The sequence below is a fragment of the Diadema antillarum genome, unplaced genomic scaffold (assembly GCF_040938485.1).
Source record: "Diadema antillarum isolate AM-2024a unplaced genomic scaffold, OU_Dant_1.0 seq00001214_RagTag, whole genome shotgun sequence".
Classification (NCBI taxonomy): Eukaryota; Metazoa; Echinodermata; class Echinoidea; order Diadematoida; family Diadematidae; genus Diadema; species Diadema antillarum.
The window spans coordinates 1,111,834-1,133,467 of NW_027272006.1; the positions used below are offsets into that span (position 1 = coordinate 1,111,834).

The 21,634-nt window shown below is 38.3% G+C and overlaps 1 protein-coding gene across 1 annotated transcript; it reads left to right on the forward strand.

The window, feature by feature from the left end:
* The first annotated feature begins 9,626 nt into the window (after nucleotides 1–9,626).
* On the forward strand, nucleotides 9,627–21,216 carry LOC139744831 (L-asparaginase-like). The gene is made up of 7 exons (XM_071655245.1): nucleotides 9,627–9,702; nucleotides 10,274–10,379; nucleotides 11,279–11,615; nucleotides 17,048–17,174; nucleotides 18,539–18,651; nucleotides 20,174–20,359; nucleotides 21,067–21,216. The coding sequence occupies exons 1-7, from the start codon at nucleotides 9,627–9,629 to the stop codon at nucleotides 21,214–21,216; spliced, it is 1,095 nt and encodes a 364-aa protein (XP_071511346.1).
* Nucleotides 21,217–21,634: the final 418 nt, after the last annotated feature.

The following is a 21,634-nucleotide window of genomic DNA, read 5'->3' on the forward strand; positions in this document are numbered from 1 at the left end:
TACCATAATTGGGTGTCTGCTTCTTTCTGAATAACTATGTAGTGTGTGAGGAAAGAGAGATCATTTGTGTAATCTTGTTTTCAGGGTAATGCGTTGATTTGTTTGGGAAAAAGATAATCTTTGTCGAACTTGGCCATTAAGACCATGACGAGATTGTGTGTGCATTTATGTGTCTGCTATTGAGTATAATCACTATGTGTAAATTGATATACATATGCGTAACTTCAAAACAACGTGAATTTGGTGTCAAAACATTTGGGAGACTCTAAAAAAAAAAGTGGTGCGGTAACTTTTTGCGATGGTGAGAAATTGCGCGAAATGGGGGGGGGGGGCTTAGTTAGGTTTAATATCAGGAACACTTAAAAAAGGGGGAAAATGTCGATGCTACTTTGACATATGCTCAAAATAATAACATTTGGAATGAGGGTTTCTATACTTCAAAGAAGAAGATCGAGCTGTTTCATACATGTTATGCATGTTATGCATTATGCATGTTAGCATTATCGACCACTGAGGCGATTATGATTGGATGTACAACGTACGTCATGGCTCTGGTTTTATCATATTTTGACTTCCTTCCTGTATGGGTTGATTATCATTTTCAGCCAAAAGATGCCAATTTCGCTTATTCCAAGAAAAAAAAAAATGCAAGTAATTACCTATCAAGAAATTATACAGAAGAAGGACTGCCACTATAAGCGGATGCTTGAACACGTGGCAGCCCAGGAAACCTACATACGTGACCTATAATGTATTTAGCAGGATGGAGAAAAAAAAAAAAAACCCTGAACATAATAATGCATTTAGTTTCATATTCGAATTCATAGATTTTATAAAGATATGGTACACTGCGGTTATCATGAGAGGGTAATGATGGAAGAAATTTACCCTATATAGCCAAAGTTTAAAATTGTTCCATCGAGACATCATGACATAACACCCATATTAGGTTTTTTTTTTTTTCGATATATATTTTGCAAAGACACGACTAATGTCTGTAAGTACGCTTGTCCAAAATGCACATCTCCTTATTGTAGCTTGTAAAGTGCATAACCCATACCATCGTTCTATTCTTCTCTAGGATCTTATATTAGCTTTGTTTATACAGGACCAATCTTCCTCGTCTGATACTCTACAGGGATTTTAACCTGAAGTGTCACTGGAATTGAGAATATTTTTTGATAGCGGCCCTCAAGCACAATTTATCGGATACCATTTTTGGTGGAATTCTATAGTAACTTTAATACTTTATTTTCGACTTACTCCTTGTTTGTTCTCTCTATATGGCTGAGAATTTGGCATATTGTGCAGTATATGGGACAGGATATACAATGTAATTGAGGATGCACGATAGTAGTACGATTCGATTTGCATCTGTACAAAACACACCGCTGTATACTTAACCTACTCGTAATACATGCTAACACAAAGGCTTCAAGCGCCAAAAAAAAAAAAAAAAAAAATGTCCGCCATTATCAACAGTGGGACAACAATACCCAAGATCCATCTTAAACCCCGTGCCACTAATGGCCTGCGGATATGCTTTTCAATTTTTAGGTATATCATTATTACTCAATACAGAGTATGAATACACTGTAAACGGGACAATTTGTAACACATGAATAAACTAGCAAATAAAGCAGTAATTGTAAAGCATGCTCAAACATAGACCGCGGGATGGTCTAAGTCTAAGTGTGTACTGAGGTTATGGCAAGTCTGCGGTTAATTTTAAAAGTGCCCCGGAGGAGACGAGATAAAGTTCTCTCCTTCCCGACCTTCTTCGGGTCTGAGAAGAAGAGGATTAAGGTAAGGTTTGACAACTAAGATCTTGACACGCTATCCGGAGAATCTAGAGGGACTACATTTTGTTTGTAGACTCAGAAGACAGATGAGTTATGTGCTAATTCATTTATTATTCATTTTTTCAAAGACGTCTGATTGCAGTTATAATTTTTTAAAAGTTTTCTTCACAAAACTTGAGAAAAATAGACAAACATACCACAATAATTCTCTTCAAATTCATATAACTATTTTAAATTCATCAGAAAGAAACAGATAACCTATGTTAATATACATAACATCATCAAACGATAAACATAAATACATTAGCATCAAGAAATGACGAAAGGACAAAATGCATCACATTAGGTATAAAAATTATGGAAATCGATTGAGAGATTGACATCAAAGTGTGCATATGTCATCAATCAACCAATGTGAACAACAATTTTAGTGATACACATTTCAAAACTCTTTAAAGCTCAGTCACATTTCTCTTTGATCACAGTAGACACATTCTTAGCATCATAACATTTTGAACAAGGCTCTTTTGATCTAAAATGTTGATCGAATTGTTTTAGGTGTAGCAGTGATAAAAAGAAAAAAATATTCCTACGTTCTATGCATTCAGCATTATCGTCGAATGTTTGAGGTGTTTGTCATTGGTTGTAAGACATAAAGACATAAATCATTGCTTTGGTGTTACTTCTTATGTTTTGACATTATTCCGGGGGAATTATCTTTAGTCAAAAGACGCCCTCTTTGGTGATTCTAAGAAAGCAAGGGTCATGACAGAGAATCAATCACATGGGGCCAAGAACGCTATAAAAAGAAAGCCATGAAACGAACAAAAAATTGCACACATTTGCGTTCGTATTCCATTACGGCCAAAGTTCCAAATTGTCCTTGTATCGAGACATAAAGTTGTAGATATTAGTGTATTTCAAAACAAATCTTATACAATCATTTTTGTAGTTTGCTTTTAAGGTACTGCTGCTTGGTTAAGTTAAAGGCTAAGAGACAGGGTAGGTATAGCTTGCAAAATATATCATCTTCTCCAGGTTTCTGTAGTATAGCTTGGTTTATCTAAAACCAATCTTGTCCGATGCTATACAGGGATCTTGATTTATTGCGTCACTAAACATGACAGTATGAGAGTATGACTTTTATTCTTACCTATACACATAACCACATTTTTTTTATTGCAGTGATATCTAGACAATCATCGAGATCCTATAATCAATTAAATATACTGCGAAAGCCAAATTACGTGGCACTATAATACATACTTAATTCCCAGCTAGGCATTCATTGAATTGAATTGAATTGAATTGAATTGAATTGAATTGAATTGAATTGAATTGAATTGAATTGGATTGAATTGAATTGAATTGAAATGAATTGAATTGAATTGAATTGAATTGAATAGTCGCTTCAGCAGCAGTTGTTGCTTGCAGCGCTCCTGACTTTTGGGAGTGGGGGCGGGGGGGGGGGGGGGGGGCAAAAACCTATCATCTGATGCCTGCTTCTTACCTAGAGAAGAAAGAAGTCTTGCTGATACAAGACAGGTAACTTTACTTAACTTTTATTGTGCAATGACCTGTGCGTGGTCTGCGGTTATAGGGGTTATAAGCATGTAGCAGTATCATGAGTGTGATGGTCTCCACAAACTCAGCCTAGGATGCACCCTTGCCAGTTTCAGTATCTCCTTGACATATCATACCATGTTGTAGGTTATCAGCTCCTTGACATATCATACCATGTTGTAGATTATCAGCTCCTTGACATATCATACCATGTTGTAGATTATCGAATTCAATGAGGCCAGCATGATCCCATTTATGAATCTACATCGGACAAACTCTACCATATGTTCCCCCCCCCCTTAAAAAAAAAAATAAAATACAACGGTCATGACGGTACCCTCCGCAATGATATCTTTACAAATACTTCATAGTGACTCAATCTGAATAAAAATTCAGGGTATGAAACTATAACTCATTGCCTATATCTTACAAAGAAAAAATATTCGATTTGCTTCAGTGGTCAAAGAGAAATGGGGAATTTTGTAGAGGATATCGAGAATCAGAATCTCTTCCCTCCAAATTCTGTCCATGGAATTTGTATTCACACACAAGAGCATCGAAGTGCTAAACTCGGAAGAATCAGACTCATGACATGCTTTACAAGAATCCACATGTCTCTGTGACCGCTTAACCAAATTGAATAGGGTTTTCTGCAAAATAGAGCTAAGGTGTTATATTCTAAGACCCTGTAGTAGCATTTAGATAGTTTAATCATATTGGGTGTTATCAATGTGAAAATCTTATTGTATTTTTGGGGGACATACTGTATATCTTAAAATCATGACCTGCGTTCAGTTTCAATAATACTGTGCATCTATTGTTGTATATTGCGCGACATTATTTTGCACCACTGGAATCAATGAATACTGATTTTTTTTTCTTTCAAAATCAGGTCAAAACACATCCTGCCACGCTGCAGTTTCATGATAAAGATTTTCAGCCTTTCATACATATGAATGACCTATTATTCCCAAACTTGGAAATCGCGCTCGGATGAATACATTTTTAAGGAGAATTGAAGAACAATATTGTCATGATCATTCTCAATACGGATTACCAAGGACGCCATCCTTCTTGCCCACAAAATGCCCATTCAAAAGGCTGATTTCATCATTATGAAAGGCCCAGGAATGTCATATAAAAAGTACAAACAAAACTTTTACATTGTGATCTTATAATCTGTATCCTGCATTCCCACTTTTGAAAAGAATTCGTAAAATGGTCTCTTTCAGTGCTTGAAGGTTTTCAGCGATTGCGAAAAGATTGTATAAAGTTTATCCGTGTTCTCTGTGAAGGTTAGGCTGTAGACAATACAAGAGATGTAGCGAGAGTCCTCAATAAGTCATCTAAGCAAACTAGAAATCTCTGCTATAGGTAGAGAAACTTTTGAGTGTGTGTGTTTGTTTGCCACTGCAGAACGGTCCTTGTCTACTTTGAGAAGACTTAACACTGCTTAAAGGCATGATTTACCATTTGCAGATAAAACGAAAACCCATCATTAGTGCTTTAAAATAGTTCTGAAATGGTGAGGTAGGATAGAAACAACTACTGTAAAATTCAAAACCGTATTATCGATGTTAAGTACTGTTAAATACACAAATTGTGAACAATAGTTATAACAAAAATGTTTCCAGACTAAACCCGTCCGTAGTTATGGTTTATTAAGACAAATACTGACATCTCCTTATATTTTAGGCTTTATTGCGAAAATTTTATATGGTAGGATGTTTTGTGATACAACAGACCTACACATATGCATCAAGTGTGACATCTTCAAATGTTTTTAAATCACTGCTCCCAAAGGTAAACAGGACCTTTAAGACCCGGATGTGCTTTACCAGGAAAAAGGGTCAACTCATGTGGCGTTCATGCGTGCCATCCAACCTGTAACTTTACATTCCAGTTATATCTCTTCTTTGATGCAGGAGTTCCGTTTGAATAAAGTACCGCGTATTTGGCAGAGGAAAGAAAGGGTAGGGCCTACATACCTCTTGCAGTGTAGAAATGAGCAGAGGGATATGGAACTGTTGCCATGTATGAATTTCACATTAGTTGAACAAAAGCTTCTTTTTTCATTAGTTGAACAAATTTGAATATCTTTGTGTAACAGATATCTATATTCTCGATTTAGTTTTGTATGAAATGAAGGCGTTGGTTCCAAATCTTTCTGGAGCCAGACTTGAAAGATTGTCCATCCACGTGTAAAAATTGGGGCAGTTTTAAGGTAGGCTAGTAGGACTTTGTAACTATACAGTCCCAGGTTTGTAACAAATGCCTGTCTTTAGAATTTCTAATCGAACTAGAATGTTTTGAAGGAGCCTTTAAAAAAAAAGAGCTTTGGAAAGCCCCCCCCCCCCCCCCCTCAAAAAAATAATAATAATGTATTGCTTTCAGAAAACGTTTAAAAGATGACTGAAGGTCTATTCTTTCATATGACATTAAAAGATCTGCGAAAATATAATATTATGCTTGGATAATCAGTATAGCCACTTTTTAAAGGGATGTGAAATTATGTTGTGCAGAAATTGATTGTGCATTTTAACTGTCACATTTCTTTAATTTAGGTGACTTTTCAAAAACTCAACGTTTTTAAACACTCAGTATGGAGTCCCTCCAAAAACAAAAACAAAAACAAAATCAAGGAACCTGATTTAAGGACAAGATACAAACGCAAACACACACACACACAAACACACATATCTATATAATATCTATCTATCTATATATATATATATATATATATATATATATATATATATATATAATATAGATTAATCATAATATTATCGAAAAGTGCAGTGTTCATGCCAGTAGCAAAGTAGCATTACACTGCCATTAAAGTAATTTTGATGACAAATTGTAGGACGTTATCAAACAGCTACAGGGAGCTATCTACTTGAATTATAACAGGAAGTTTCCCTGTTGTTATAGATATTTGATGATTTTTTTTTTCAAAAGTTATTATGTAGGCTATGTAGATACAAAGACTCGACCAATAATATGTATTGTGTACAATCACACTACATGTAACTACAACTGTATGTATATTATCTGTGACAATGAAGACAAGAGAGTCGCACGATGCTAGCTGGATAGGTTATGACCTCTCAGCCTTATTGTCTGCTTGGCAGACGTGTGTGTTGCTTGGGTTGTGTTGTGGCTGTCTGCCACAGCCCAGCACACAGGCACCCACATTATTAGGTGATCAGAGTATCCTCTCGGGTCACCTTCTGTATCTGTACGGATTCTTTGTTGGTGGTTCTTCTTCTTCTTTCTTTATTTCTGGACAAAATTTGTGTATCGATTAGCTCAGACAGTGTTCTTCCTATCAATTTCAAACTTATACCATATATGTATTATGTCCCAAAGACGACGGGTCTAATAAAATCATAGTGATCAGTCGACCGTGACGTCACTATGACGTCATTATATGAAAACACATTCTCAATCATATCTCATCAATGGAATGGAATTTTTCAATGAAATTTACGTCACATATATTTCAAGTTATGCCCATTCTATTCATTTTCTCAAAATTAATATTTTCTCTTAAAACGTGCGCGTACGCGCGCGTTGAAATATTTGTATGCTCCAATCGAGCTCAATTTTTTTTGCACACGTTTCAGAGCATTTGGAGCATTTTTTGAAAAATTGAAAAAATTGGACGGACGCGTACGTAAGCGCACATATACGCACGCACAGCTCTTGTGCAATAGAAATTTCCCATTTTTTTGACATTTATCAGATGCCTGAAATGTCAAGGAATATTTCTACCAAGTTTCAAGTCAATCCGACTCAATATGACGTCATACGGGCCCGTCAAAGTTGAAATTCCGCGCGCGCGTCAAGGGCAATATACAGTGCAACAATGCCAAAAAACCGCCAATTTTAAATCCGAATTTACTCGCCAGAGGGACGATGAACCCCCATTTTCTTGACATATTTTGAAAGCTGATGAGTTGTACATGTCATTCCACGGGTTGGCGATGCTGGAAAAATGATGAAAAGATATCAAATTTCTTAGTAAAATAAAAAAAGTAAATTTTCAAAATGACGTCATCAAATTTCAAGTTTACTCGAGCGTATCTCACTTATCCTTGGCCAATTTTCACCCAGATTTCAGTATGTTGTAGCTTATTTAATACTCTATCAGTTTTAATGATCAAAAATTTTGCTGGATGAAGTCTTCATCCCGTAAAAATAGATTGAAGGTAACCTTGTCAAATTTGACCCATTTGCGAGTTATCTCTATAGGAGTGCAGTTTTTCTTGAAATGAAAATTAACATGACTGTCTTTATCGAGCACTATCTCACTTATCCTACGGTGAATTTCTCCCAGATTTTAATATGTGTTAGCTGAGACTTTGCGCTATCGGTAATGTGTCCTTTGTTTGTTTTTCTTCATACGACGTCGAAATCACGTCGAAAAACTTCGCTTAAATTAAAGCTTAGCTTCGATGTGTTTTCATATTTCTTTCTTTTTGCAAATTTCTTTGCAATAACACATGAAAGACATTCCCTATGAACCCCATATTATGCACATGTTTAGTTCATGTGACGTACATTATTTTATAAGGTCACAACTACTTGATCGAACACCATCTTGGGTAGGTAAATTAGGGTCAAAGGTCATAAATGTATCATCCTGTATCTTGGTGAATACATGTCCTATCTTTCCAATATTTCGCACACACAAAGACCACGTTACCAAGATCATTTCACAAAATAGTCAGTTTTTTCTCAGATGCCATCTTGGCTGTGCAAAGTGGGTTCAATGGTCAAATATACTTCATTATGTATCTTCGTTATAGTGTATACCGAATTTGGTACCAAAGATGGCAGACCTGACTCTCTTTTCTAAATGAGAATCCAAATATCACACGGCCAATGTCCATAAGCACAGATGAAACCTTTACGGTCATGCCTATTGGGATCAGGACTCAAATCATTGATTTTCGAAAAGAGCACTAGCTCACTTACCCTTCGGTGAATTTCTCCCAGATTTTAATATGTTGTAGCTGAGACTTTGCGCTATCGTACGTGTCCCCTTTGTTTTTCATACGGTGTCGGGATCAAGTCCAAAAACGTGGTTAAAATTAAAGGTTATCTTCGATGTATTTTCATATTTCTTTCTTTTTCCAACTTTCTTTGCAATAACTAAAGAAAGATAACCCCTATCACCCCCATATTTTGCACATGTTTAGTTCATGTTACGTACATTATTTCATAAAATAACAACTACTTGATCAGACACCGTCTTGATATGTAAATAAGGGTCAAAGATCATAAATGTTTCATCCTGTATTTTAGTAAATACATGTCCTATCTCTCCCATATTTTGAACACGCAAAGACCATGTCACGTCGATCATTTCACAAAGTAATCACTTTTTGTTCAGATGCCATCTTGGCTGTGCAAAGTGGGCTCAATGCCCAAATATAATTCATTCTGTATCTTCGTTATAGTGTGAACGGAATTTGGTACTTTAGATGGCAAACCTGACTCCCTTTTCAAAATCAGTATCCAAACATCACACAGCCAATATCCATTAACACAGATGAAACCTGTATAGTCATGCCTATTATTGGGATCAAAACTCAAATCATTGATTTTCAAAAGATCGGATCACATAATTTGTCAGTCTTGACAAATTCCGGGTCTAGTTTTCTCTTGATGCTGTCCCTATGACAGTCTTGTTGGTGTTTTCTCTTTCTGTTCTCTATGTTGTGTGTTTATGTGTGCACGCATGCTTGTCTACATGCACTTGCGTGCGTGCAGTGAATGTATGTGTGTGTGAGTGATTATGTTTGACTTTTTTCTGGGGATCTACCCGTACAATTAAGCATCTGCTTTTCTGTGGTTTCCCCGCACATAATCTTAATTATCCAATATGAGTGTGACATACTCTACACTGATTTAAATCCATTTTGTATCATGAAATATTATTTAAAGTCTGCATACACTGAATTTTCAAATCATCTGTTACTAGCCATTGATCTTTAGATGTATGTCACAAATGTGACATGTGTGGAACTTAATAAATGAAATGAAATGAAATAAATAAAATGAAATGAATGAAATGTTATTTTAATTGAATCTGTGTATATTAAAAAGATCGCAAGAGTTACAGAGTATTGAGATAGTCGACGTAAAATTAACCACCTTTATCATTCAAATAGTATCTTTAATTGATATTTTGTATTAAACAGTAAGTTTACGAGGCGCAATATTGAGATGACTGCCGCAGTGAACAGTGTAACCATGGAAACCAAAGAAACTCCTAAGATTCTTGTCATCTACACTGGTGGAACGATTGGGATGAAGAAAGTGAATGGAGGTGAGTCAATAGGAAACACTCTTTTCTTAGTACATTATAATTATCTCCTTCTTTTTCTCTCCCTCTCTCCTTCCCTCTCATCTCTCTCTCTCTCTCTCTCTCTCTCTCTCTCTCCCTCTCTCTCTCTCCCACTCTCTCTTTAACTGTGCCGCTCTGGAAGAAGTAGCCATCGGACGTAGCGTTAGTTTAATGTTTTTAATGCCATCAGCTTTCGACATCTTGACGGGTCTCCTTCAGGGCATTTGGAAATCAACATAACGAAAAGCAACCAACTGTAATAAAACTTGAACAAAATCATGATAAAGCAAAAACAGCGATATTACATAGATTAGCATGCACTCCAACACCAACAGCAATCTGATATAAATTAACATGCACGGCGGTATTAGCAGTGAAACATGAATATGGCGTTTGCAATGCAATATATCAATTACATAGATGTATGCATGCATACATGTGTGTGTGTGTGTGTGTGTGTGTGTGTATGTGTGTGTGTGTTTGTGTGTGTGTTTGTAGATGCAGTCGTACAGATGTCCTTGACTAAATGAATATTTCTCCTCCGTGTTTGCAGTTTTGGTGCCAGTGAAACACTATTTGCCAGACTTCATTAGCAAAACGCCCACAGTGTACGGCAAGCCAGCGGACAGTATCGAGGGCCTCAGCACTTATGATCTCATGTAATTACCCTCAATACCTCAACCGATACCTGATAAGGATGTCAATGTCATTACAAAAAGGGCTGATATTTTTCGATCTTTTCAGACAATAAATAGAGGATATCTAATAATAATCTGCATACCATGGATTCCATAAATTGAACTTCACTTTGGCTGTGTCTAGTCATCCTATCTTAACTTACCTCTCCCTGAACTCTTTCCGAGTCAAGATGACACAAGAATCACAGTGAGGTAAATACATATATTACATTCTAATCAAAGATGTAATGTGCATTGCAGGAAATAATTTCGTTATGACTGATAACTTAATGACTATTCAATAAATGATGATTATAAAACATTGGCATTATTATCACCATTAACAGCTATTGGGGAAGCACTTTTACGAATGACTTCTGTAGAGCCTAATCGACAGATGTTTCTGACCGTTTAAGATGCCAATAATGTGGATGCTGCACTTTACGAATTCGACAACCAAGAGTCATACAGCCCATGAACTCGACACTAGGCAAACGATTTAAAGGCCCATGATTCCGCCACTAGGGACTGACAAGGTCCACGAGTCCGACACTATAAGGCAAACAAAGCCCACGAGACCGACACATTAAACCCGGTGATGTAATGTCGAACTCGTTGGCCCATTTTTGCCTATAGTATCGAGCTCGTGTGCCTTGCTTGCCTATAATGTCGGACCCATGGGTCTTAATTGCCTCGTGTCGAGATGACTCGTGGGCTATAGAGTATGACTCATGGACATTTTTTCTAATGTCGAACTCGTGGCCTGTATGACTCGTGGATGTCCGTCTCGTGGGATAACCCCAATAATGTAAACTTGTCAGGGTTTTGTGGAGATTACGTCATAATGCTTAAACTCTTCACCGTTGTGATGGTATCCATAGAAACCAGGATGGTAGCCACATTCTCTACAGCATGTTGGAGTGGGAGTGCATCAAGGACTCGAGTAACATCGCCGCCGCGGACTGGGTGCACATGGCAGAGGATATCCTACGATATTACACCGTCTTCAACGGGTTCGTGATCCTACACGGCACGGACACGATGGCCTACACGGCGTCGGCTCTGTCTTTCATGCTCGACAACCTCTCCAAGCCTGTTGTCATCACTGGCTCGCAGATTCCGCTATCCGAGTTCCGCAGCGATGGAGAGAACAACATGTTGGGCGCCCTTGCCATGGCCAGCTACTCTCGGCCTGAGGATGGCTTGGTGATAGCCGAGGTAAGGCGAAGACGAAAGGTGGTCATAATCATTGATACAGAATACATTTAAGAACACTTCATTACACCAGCTTTAAAAAAAAAATGATCTCAATCTATACTTAATCATATACCGTTTTTCAAACAAAATCTGAAGACAAGATAATGAAGGAAAGTATGAACTTATATTGCCCAACCCGATCACACACTCGGTAAAGTGCTAGTCTTTTATTTGAAAGATATTCTGTGTAATTTCCTCCTTTCATTAAAGACCCTGTAAGGGATACCACGGAGTGAGAAGGCTGGCAAGGCTCAGATTTATTCGAGATTCCCCGTAACGAACTGTATACAGCTTTGCCGCTGATCTCTGTGTAATAGCCAGAGAGCTAGCGACTACTCAATTTACCCCATCAAGCCCAAAAGGTTTGACCCCTCAGAGTTGCTGGGGCCACCCTCCTCAGTAACAAAATGTGCGTCAGCCTGGTCCCGGAGGGCGGGTTGGGCCCCCAGGGACCCCCCCCCCCCCCCCCCGAAAAGGGCCCTTGGAGGATGTAATTTACCCCATGGAGCCCATGAACCAAACTTGGTCTAAAAGAATGTCCTATGGGTGTACATCATAAAAATATAAAAACTGACAAAATATCTGGTCGGGGAAGGAGTTGCCAGACTGCTAGTTTGTAGGCACAAACCCTTGCTGGTTGTTCAGGTGTCTGCATCAAGACTACATTTTGCCATAGGCCCTGTACTGTAGCGTCTCCCAACAGTCTGAGGGACAGTGCCAGTTGAGTGCATGTAGTAGTCTTGGCGCAGACTCTGTTACTCCCATCAAAGGTTTGTACCCGCAAACTGCCCAGTATGCCCTGGAACCCAGGGTAGTTTGCAGGCAGAAATTGACCAGGCACAATAGAAAAAAAAAAACAAAAAACACACACACACACGCACATACGCACGTACGCTCACACATTCCTTTTATGTAAAATTTACATACCGGTATACAAAACATGTCACATAGGTTCTACAGCCAGGATATACCGTGCACACAATAAATGTCAGCTCTATAAGAAGTTCATACCATTTGATTGTTTGAATGGATGCTATCAATGGACATTTCAGCAGGGACACTAGAGAAAATTTAAAATTTGTGTGAATTTGTATCATGTTTTACCGGCCCCATCGTCTACTTGTCCTTTACTATGTATTCACCTTATGAGACACAATTGGAGCTTTTCAGAAAATGCTGAAATAAACCTTTCATTGTGAGTACACTTCAATTTCAGACCAACCACAGAAGCACTAAATGCCATTTGTATAACACATTGAAGTAAACGATATCATCATCAGAGCATTGAACATAACTTTGATAAAGTTCATGTTAATAACAGAATGTCGGATACAGCTTGGAGTTTTTCCTTTTCTGACTTTTTTTTTTTTGCATTTAAAATGCAAATTCCAATTCTCAATCCATACATGATTCTTTTGAAAATCTTAAAATGAGAATTCTTTTAGGTTTTGGTTGATTAAAAAAACCACCCTTTATGTATTACAAAAAAAAAATCAGAAATAATATCCATCAGTTCTCAAACTCAGTAGTGCATGTCACCTCATTGTTTTGGACAATAATACATCTTTACACATAATTATGGTGTTCTACATAGACTGTGTACATGTATTGCTGAACTTCCTTAAAACATACAGAATGCTGTAATATTTCAGCACTTTTGTAAACTTCTGGGTTCTGGAGATACTTTACCTTAAGTTCCCAGCCCCACACAAACGAAACCCAAATTATGGTGTCACATATTGCAAAGACTGCCATTGACCCTGGTCAGTACACAACAAGTTGAAGCATTGACTATATTTAACTAAGCTCTCTTTAAATATACGTGTAGCATGCAGTAGCTGAAAGTATGAACTTGATCTTGTGTTCTCTTTACATTAGCACTTTTTTCAACACCTTATTTCTGGAGATACACTATCTTCAGTTACGCAGCCCCACACAAACAAAACTCAACTTGTTGTTGTGGTGTCACATACTGCAAAGACTGCCATTGACCCTGGTCAGTACACAACAAGTTGAAGCATTGACTAGCTCCCTTTGAATATACTTGAAGCATGCAGGCTGAGAGTGTGAACTTGATCTAACTTGTGTTCTCTTTACATCAGCAATTTGGCAACTCCTTATTCAGTGACTCCAACTCTCCCGTTTTCGACGGGAGATCTCCCGCCGAAAGCCCATTTTTGCAAAATCTCCCGTTTTCACGCTTGAGATTTGATTTCTCCCGCCCTGGGTCTGTGTCTTCCGGTGGAAATGATTTCTTACTTATTGCTATATCGTATGTTGAAAAAAATAAGCCTTAGATAGCACCACAGAACATCTAGAACCCTAGGAACTTCGCGCTTCGCACACATCAACTTGGAGTCTCCCGCCGTTGCAAGGGGTCTCGGGCGGGAGAATCTCCAGATCAGAAGGTGATTGGGGTTGGAGTCTCTGCTTATTTCTGGAGATACATTATCTTCAGTTCCCCAGCCCCACACAAACAAAACTCAACTTGTGGTGTCACATACTGCAAACATAGTTTATGATTGCCATTAGCCCTGGACATTACTCACCAAGTTGAAACGTCAAATTACCAACTGAATGAAACGCTAGCTTCATCTTCAATTTCCCCTTTAACTATAGCATGCATGCCCAGAGCATGTGCAGTGACTGTTTTTTGTGTTCTCTTTATATCAGCATTTTGGTCAACTACTCATTTATGAGATACTCAGTTGTATACTCCTCCCCCCCCCCCCCCCGAAAAAAAAGAAGAAAGAAAATAAACTTGCAGGGAGTCATATACAGCCACAATTTAGTTCATGCTTATGATTTAGTTGCCATTAACTGTGGCAATTACACATCAAGTCATACATCATACTGTATAGTAGACAACGAAGGGTGTTTTTTTTTTTTTTGCATTATTTGAAAAAACTATTTGTGGCATATACATATTATAATAGATACACTGTATAGGATAAGCAGCCTGTGTGGCCAGTAAAACATGACACAATTTTGTTGCGTCAAGTGTGTTTATACCTATTTTTGTGCATATGTTATTATTGTTCAATAAAAACATTAAAAAAATAAAAAAAAAAACATGACACAATTTCACACAAATTTTAAATTCTCTCTAGTGTCCCTGCTGAAATGTCCATTGATAGCATCCATGTAAAATAATCAAAAGGTATGAACTTCTTAAAGTAGGTCTGACATTTATCATGTGCAAGGTATCATGTCTGTATACCCTATATGTGACATTTTTTTGTATACCGGTATGTATTTACATAAAGGAATGTGTGAGCGTATGTGCCTGCGTGTGTGTGTGTGTGTGTGTGTGTGTGTGTGTGTGTGTGTGTGTGTTTGTGTTCTATTGTGCCTGGTCAATTTCTGCCTGCAAACTACCCTGGGTCCCAGGGTATACCGGGTAGTTTGCAGGTACAAACCCTTGTTGGGAGTAACAGAGTCTGCACCAAGACTATACTACATGCACTCAACTGGCACTGTCCCTAGTTTGCAGGCACAAACCCTTGTTGGTCGTAGAGGAGTCTGCGCCAAGACTACTGTATGCACCACTTCGGCACTGCCCCATAGGCCCTGTGTTGTAGCTTCTCAAGGCTGCAGTGCAGTGGTACGTGTATTAGTCTTGGCACATGCAGACTCCTATTACGACCAACAAGGGTTTGTGCCTGCAAACTACACTGTCCCTTGGACTGTTGGGAGACGCTACAGTACAGGGCCTATGGCAAAGTGTAGTCTTGACGCAGGCAGCTAAACAACCAGCAAGGGTTTGTGCTATAAACTAGCGGTCTGGCTACCCCTTTCCCGACCAGATTTTTTGTCAGTTTTTTTTTTTTTTTTTTTTTTTTTTTTTTTTTTTTTTTTTTTTTACCGTGTAATACCGATGAGAGTATGCTTCGATGCACATATCAGCTGTCCGGTGCTGTTCGTGGTTTACGAATGTTCCCCGATTAGTCCATGAGCCAGGCCAGATATTGGTACCATCTGAGGTGGCAAAACCTTTTTGGTGTCATTTTGTTTGTCGGGCATAGATATGCTTATCAAGCTATGATGGCATTTCCAAATGAGTAGCTTAGTCATAGTAAATGAATTTTTAACCAACTTGGTCTCGTTGTTATATCCCTATACTTCTGAATCGAAACTAACCGCTATACAAAGAAGAGCACTGTTTTCTGTATGTTCCATAGAGCTGTAAAATGCAGCTCTGTGGTATGTTCACAGGTGTTCTGTTGTAAACGCGGTGCGCTTAGTCTTTATTCAAGGCAGCGAAAGGAATATCCAAAGGTTATGATGTCCACAGCGCTCAGTCTTTATTCTAGACGGCGAAGGGAATATCCAAAGCGTATGATACAGTGTATATCCTTTTATCTAAAAACAACAACAACAAAAGCAATTCCTCGTTAATTTTACCGTATCTTTCAATTATTTATCATTTTCCGACGAAAACGCTACGGTGAAAACGCTGATACCACGCCAATGTCGCTTTATTTCCCTCCAACAATATAAGATAATGCAAAAACAATGTACCGATACACTACGATACATTATAATGAATGATATTGTCAATGAACAGAGTGATTTTTGTTTAAAACTGATGTATTTGTTGATAGGGTAGTATAAAAACAGTATAGATAATCCCTTTTATGAGGAACTTTAGATACGATAACGGTACATTGGTCTAGATAAAGACTAAGCGCACCGCGTGACAGCTGTGGACATCATAACCCTTTGGATATTCCCTTCGCTGCCTTGACTAAAGACTAAGCACACCGCGTTTACAACAGAACACCTGTGGACATACAGAAGGCAGTGCTCTTCTTTGTATAGCGGTTTAGTTTCGATTCAGACGTATAGGGATATAAAAACGAGACCAAATTGGTTAAAAATTCATTTATTATGACTAAGCTACTCATTTGGAAATGCTATCATAGCTTGATAAGCATATCTATGCCCGACAAACAAACTGACACCAAAAAGGTTGTGCCACCTCAGATGGTATCAACAACCCATTTTTCGGGTCTTGGCCCATGGACTAGATGGACAGCGAATAAATCGGGCCTCCCGTGAATCCCCACGCTACAGTTTTTTTTTTTTTTTTTAATAAGAATAAAACATAAGATTATCATAAAGTAAAATTATGTCGAACAAAATTCTTCGTAAATCATATCTCTCGGTGATCATGAAAATTTCAGCCTATACATGATCATAGATTTTCCCCCAACATGAAGATGATTTATGATCGAAATGAATTAAAGTATGACCTTATATCCCCACCCCCTACACCCACCAAAGGAGGTATACGACCATTTCTCCCCCCCCCCCCCCCCCTCGCGTCACCGTTCAAGTACACTCCGACAAACTCATCAACCACGATGTACGTTACGCCCTCTATCATTCAGGTCACTCTATTTTTTAACGGCAAGTTGATCCGTGGCAACCGAAGTATGAAATTCTCCTGCTGCAGACTAGATGCCTTCAAATCCCCGAATTTCCCGCCACTCGCCTTCGTGGGCACCAACACTCAAGGTGACTACAGGCCCATCAATAAATACACTGTAAAAACATCGGTGTTAGATTTAACACCACGGGTGTTAAATCTAACACCGATCAAACTTCAATAAAGGACCACACCCACAGGTGTTAAAAATGCACTGTGATGGTGTTGAAAAGTGTTCACCTGACACTTTGTGGTGTTAATTTGACACTGTATAATCGTTATTTTGACACTGCACTGGTGTTAATTCAAAAATGACACCACATGGTGTTGATTTGATATTTGTTGGTGTTGATATCAATGGTTTAACACCCGTCCAGCTTCAATAAGAGACCACACCAGCTGGTGTTACTTTGGTGTAAATTTATTTTCACATTTTTTCAAAAATCTAGTATTTTAATGTAAAATTCTTGATCGTCTTGTTTAAATTAAAAATCAACAAAAAGTGCAGTTACTAAGAAACTCTTCAAAAAACAGTTTAAAATTTGGAAATGACACCCGGAGGTGTTAATTTAACACCATAAATGAGCACCGAAAATTTAACACCAGCTCGGTGTTCACTATTTAACACCGGACTTTTTGCAGTGTACTAACAACATCTACTTGAGCTCGTGATTCGAAGTGTACATAATTATCATGTGTACTCATGTAATCAGGATGAAATATTGGGGTTTTGTTGGCGCTTAAAGAAAGTAAGGATATTTAGACCTATATAATACCAAAAGAAAGGGGATATGTTCAAAAAAAAAAACATTTGTATATTCATATTATGTACCAACATTCGTAAATCATGAATGTATTTTTTGTTAAACTTTTACCACTTTTGAATTTCATTCTTGAACAGCAATGTCAATAGCATAGATCTGTACTCCATGGGACAGAATGATACTAAAACGTAGTATTTCCTAAGTTCGAATCAGACAGTACATTGTAAACCAGGGCTACTTGATGAATGATCACTTTGGCACCGTCCTTCATCCTCCATTGTTTAAAGGGGAAGGCTAGTAACTGATCAGTGGGAATCAGTGGAAATGCTGGGAGATGATTGTTCCAATCCTTATGGGATTCATTCAAGAGTTCATTGTATATCTATTGTTGTGTGAAAATTATTTGCTTCAGAATAGTCTCATATTCAAGTAATGTGCAGATTAATGCTCCGTCACTGACCAGGGACGCTAACCTGGAAGCACTAATCTGCACGTTACTTGAATATGAGACCATTCTGAAGCAAATCATTTTCACACAACAATAGAATACAATGAACTCTTGAATGAATCCCATAAAGATTGGAACAATCATCTCCCAGCATTTCCACTGATTCCCACTGATCAGTTACTAGCCTTCCCCTTTAATTCCAATGTGACATCTTTTATTTCGTTCATTCCATCATGGTTAGTGATCTGGACTAATGTCCGTCAACCGAAACCTGGTGAAGAGTTCAGTGTGAAGGCGAACATGACAGCCGAAGTGGATCTCCTTTGGATCTATCCCAACATCACCCTCGACACGGTGAGTTCGGGGAAATAGTCGGTATAATGTCACCCTCGAAACAGTGAGTTTGAGACAATAGTCGATAATAACATCACCCTCATTACCACGCCAGAAGGCAATATTAAACAGACTAATCACTGATATCATTCTGTTATGTAGGCGTCACTGTCGCGAAATTGACCAAAGATGAACACAGGATAAAGGAAATGTTCCAATTAGCCACTGATCGTATAAACATTGGGTCATTCGTGAAGGCATCTTAAGCCATCGTATGGATGGTGGAGTTTTTCAGGCTCCTGTAGCAACTTTGTGAGCGGTGGTAAAATCTTCAAATTCATGTAGACATCTCTTTTTCCTTCGTTTGTCCTTCGGATTCACATCTTCGTGTAGCCTTCGTGTGTGGTTCGGGTGCCATCGTGTGACTTTCAGTAGGCGTCGTACTTGCATGCTTCGGCTGCTGATTGGCTTTGACCAAGTTCCGGGTCAACTTCACCCGAAATTGAAAAGTCCATAATAAATATTCGTATTGCCGTCTTGTGTCAATTTTGGGACAGTGTGACTCCACCCTTACCCCGATTTAATGGTTATTCCGCAGACGCAGGGGCGGATCCAGGAATTCTGTAAAGGTGGGGGGGGGGTGCAACTGATATATCTGGTGCCACTTCCGGGTTTCATTTCATTTTTTCTTTTTCTTTTATTTTTTTGTTTTGTTTTAAACGATAAATAAAGGGGGCGTGCGCCTCTTGGATCCGCCACTGAGACGTGTATTTTTTTTTATACTCTAAAGCCCCACTTAATCTCGACCAGTGGGCTGCGAAGCTCTCGCAGGTGGGCCGCCAAAAATGAAACGAATATTCATATTCTCAGTGCAACTGATATATCTGGTGCCACTTCCGGGTTTCATTTCATTTTTTCTTTTTCTTTTATTTTTTTGTTTTGTTTTAAACGATAAATAAAGGGGGCGTGCGCCTCTTGGATCCGCCACTGAGACGTGTATTTTTTTTTATACTCTAAAGCCCCACTTAATCTCGACCAGTGGGCTGCGAAGCTCTCGCAGGTGGGCCGCCAAAAATGAAACGAATATTCATATTCTCAGTGCAACTGATATATCTGGTGCCACTTCCGGGTTTCATTTCATTTTTTCTTTTTCTTTTATTTTTTTTTGTTTTGTTTTAAACGATAAATAAAGGGGGCGTGCGCCTCTTGGATCCGCCACTGAGACGTGTATTTTTTTATACTCTAAAGCCCCACTTAATCTCGACCAGTGGGCTGCGAAGCTCTCGCAGGTGGGCCGCCAAAAATGAAACGAATATTCATATTCAATCTTCCTGGGCCTCAATAAAGTTTGTAGGAGCCAATGTGGGCCTCGGGTTTGAAAAATGTTGAGAAGCGCAGTTCTAAGGGTTCTTCCTAATTTGTTGTTAAAAAACTTAACCTTTAGCGAGTGTGCTCAACCGGAAAGTGAAAATCAAAATCAATTGCTTGATGAATGTCTATACAATATTGAAAACGTAATTTTGTACGATTGAGCATTGAACAGGTGAAGGTACATCTTCAGACTGACATCAAGGGCGTTGTGTTGATGACGTACGGCGCGGGGAACTTTCCATCAGACCGCAAAGACATCTTGAAAGCTATCAAAGAGGCCGTTGAGGGCGGCAAACTGATTGTGAACTGCACACAATGTCCTAACGGACAAGTCACACCGGCTTACGAGACCGGACAAGTAAGTCTTGTTTTGACAGAAATACATTGTAGGGGCTTAACACCCGCCTTAGAATAAGATCAGGCCAGAATATACTTAAAGGTCCTGTGTACCTTTGGGAGCAGTGATTTAAAAAAAAAAAAAAAATGTTCAAGATATCACTTTTGATGCATAGTGTAGGTCAGTTGTATCACAAAATACCACATAACATTTTTGCAATAAAGCCTGAAATATAAGGAGATATCACTATTTTTCTCATTAAACCAGAACTGTAGACGGTTTAGTCTGGAAACATTTTTATTATAACTATTGTTCACATTTCAATATTTAACAATACTTAACATTGATTATACTAGTTCAAATTTTTACATTGGTTGTTTCTATCCCTAACTCACATTGTAGAACTATTTTGACGCACTAATGCTGGATTTTTGTTTCATCTGCAAATGGTTCTGCCTTTTAAGATCGGTAGACCACTCACCTAGATGACTACTGAGCAAAGGAGACACTAGTAAACAAAACCCAGAGTTGAGAGCATGACTTTATTTGAGAAATCAATTAAATTTTTTTGTGACTCTGATTTTGTATGCAAGATGAGAAAACCATTGTTATTGTTTTGTACACGTTCTTAAACATGAAATTCGCGTTTACCAGGATCGATCTGAATTTTGTTGATCCGTGAGTTTGCTTATTAAATTTTGTTCGATGTTTTATCTTGGTTTATTAAGGTCCTGATAGAGGCAGGGGTAATCCCCCTCTCTGACATCACACCAGAGGCGGCGCTCACCAAACTTGATTACGTCATCCAAAACTTCACAGGCTCAGAACGCGAGGCTTACCTCAAACGTAGCCTGCGGGGAGAGATGACGGTTCAGTAGTTTGATCATATATTTCAAGGAGGTTTTAAATTGATTTGATTTGATCTGATCTGATTTCATTGTTCCCCATCTAAAACAAAAATAACATGATAACATCGATTGAACTTTAGACTGGAACAAACGTCGTAATTACAAAGAATACAAGAGAAGACAATTTTACAAACATGAAATGTGGGGGACCTACTAAAAAAGCAGAGCTTGTGATGTATAGGTCCCTAGATGAAAATGTTGGTCTTGTTAAACAAACAGCCTAGTAACAAAAATTATGAAAGAAAGGAAATGAACGTAAAGGAAAAGAGAGCAAAATGAGCAAGAAAAACAAATAAAATACATCAGAACATAACGAATTAGCCACCTGTAATACGCTTGCAAGATTCCTCGTCACCCGACCAACATAGTTAGGTAACAGTAGGAATAC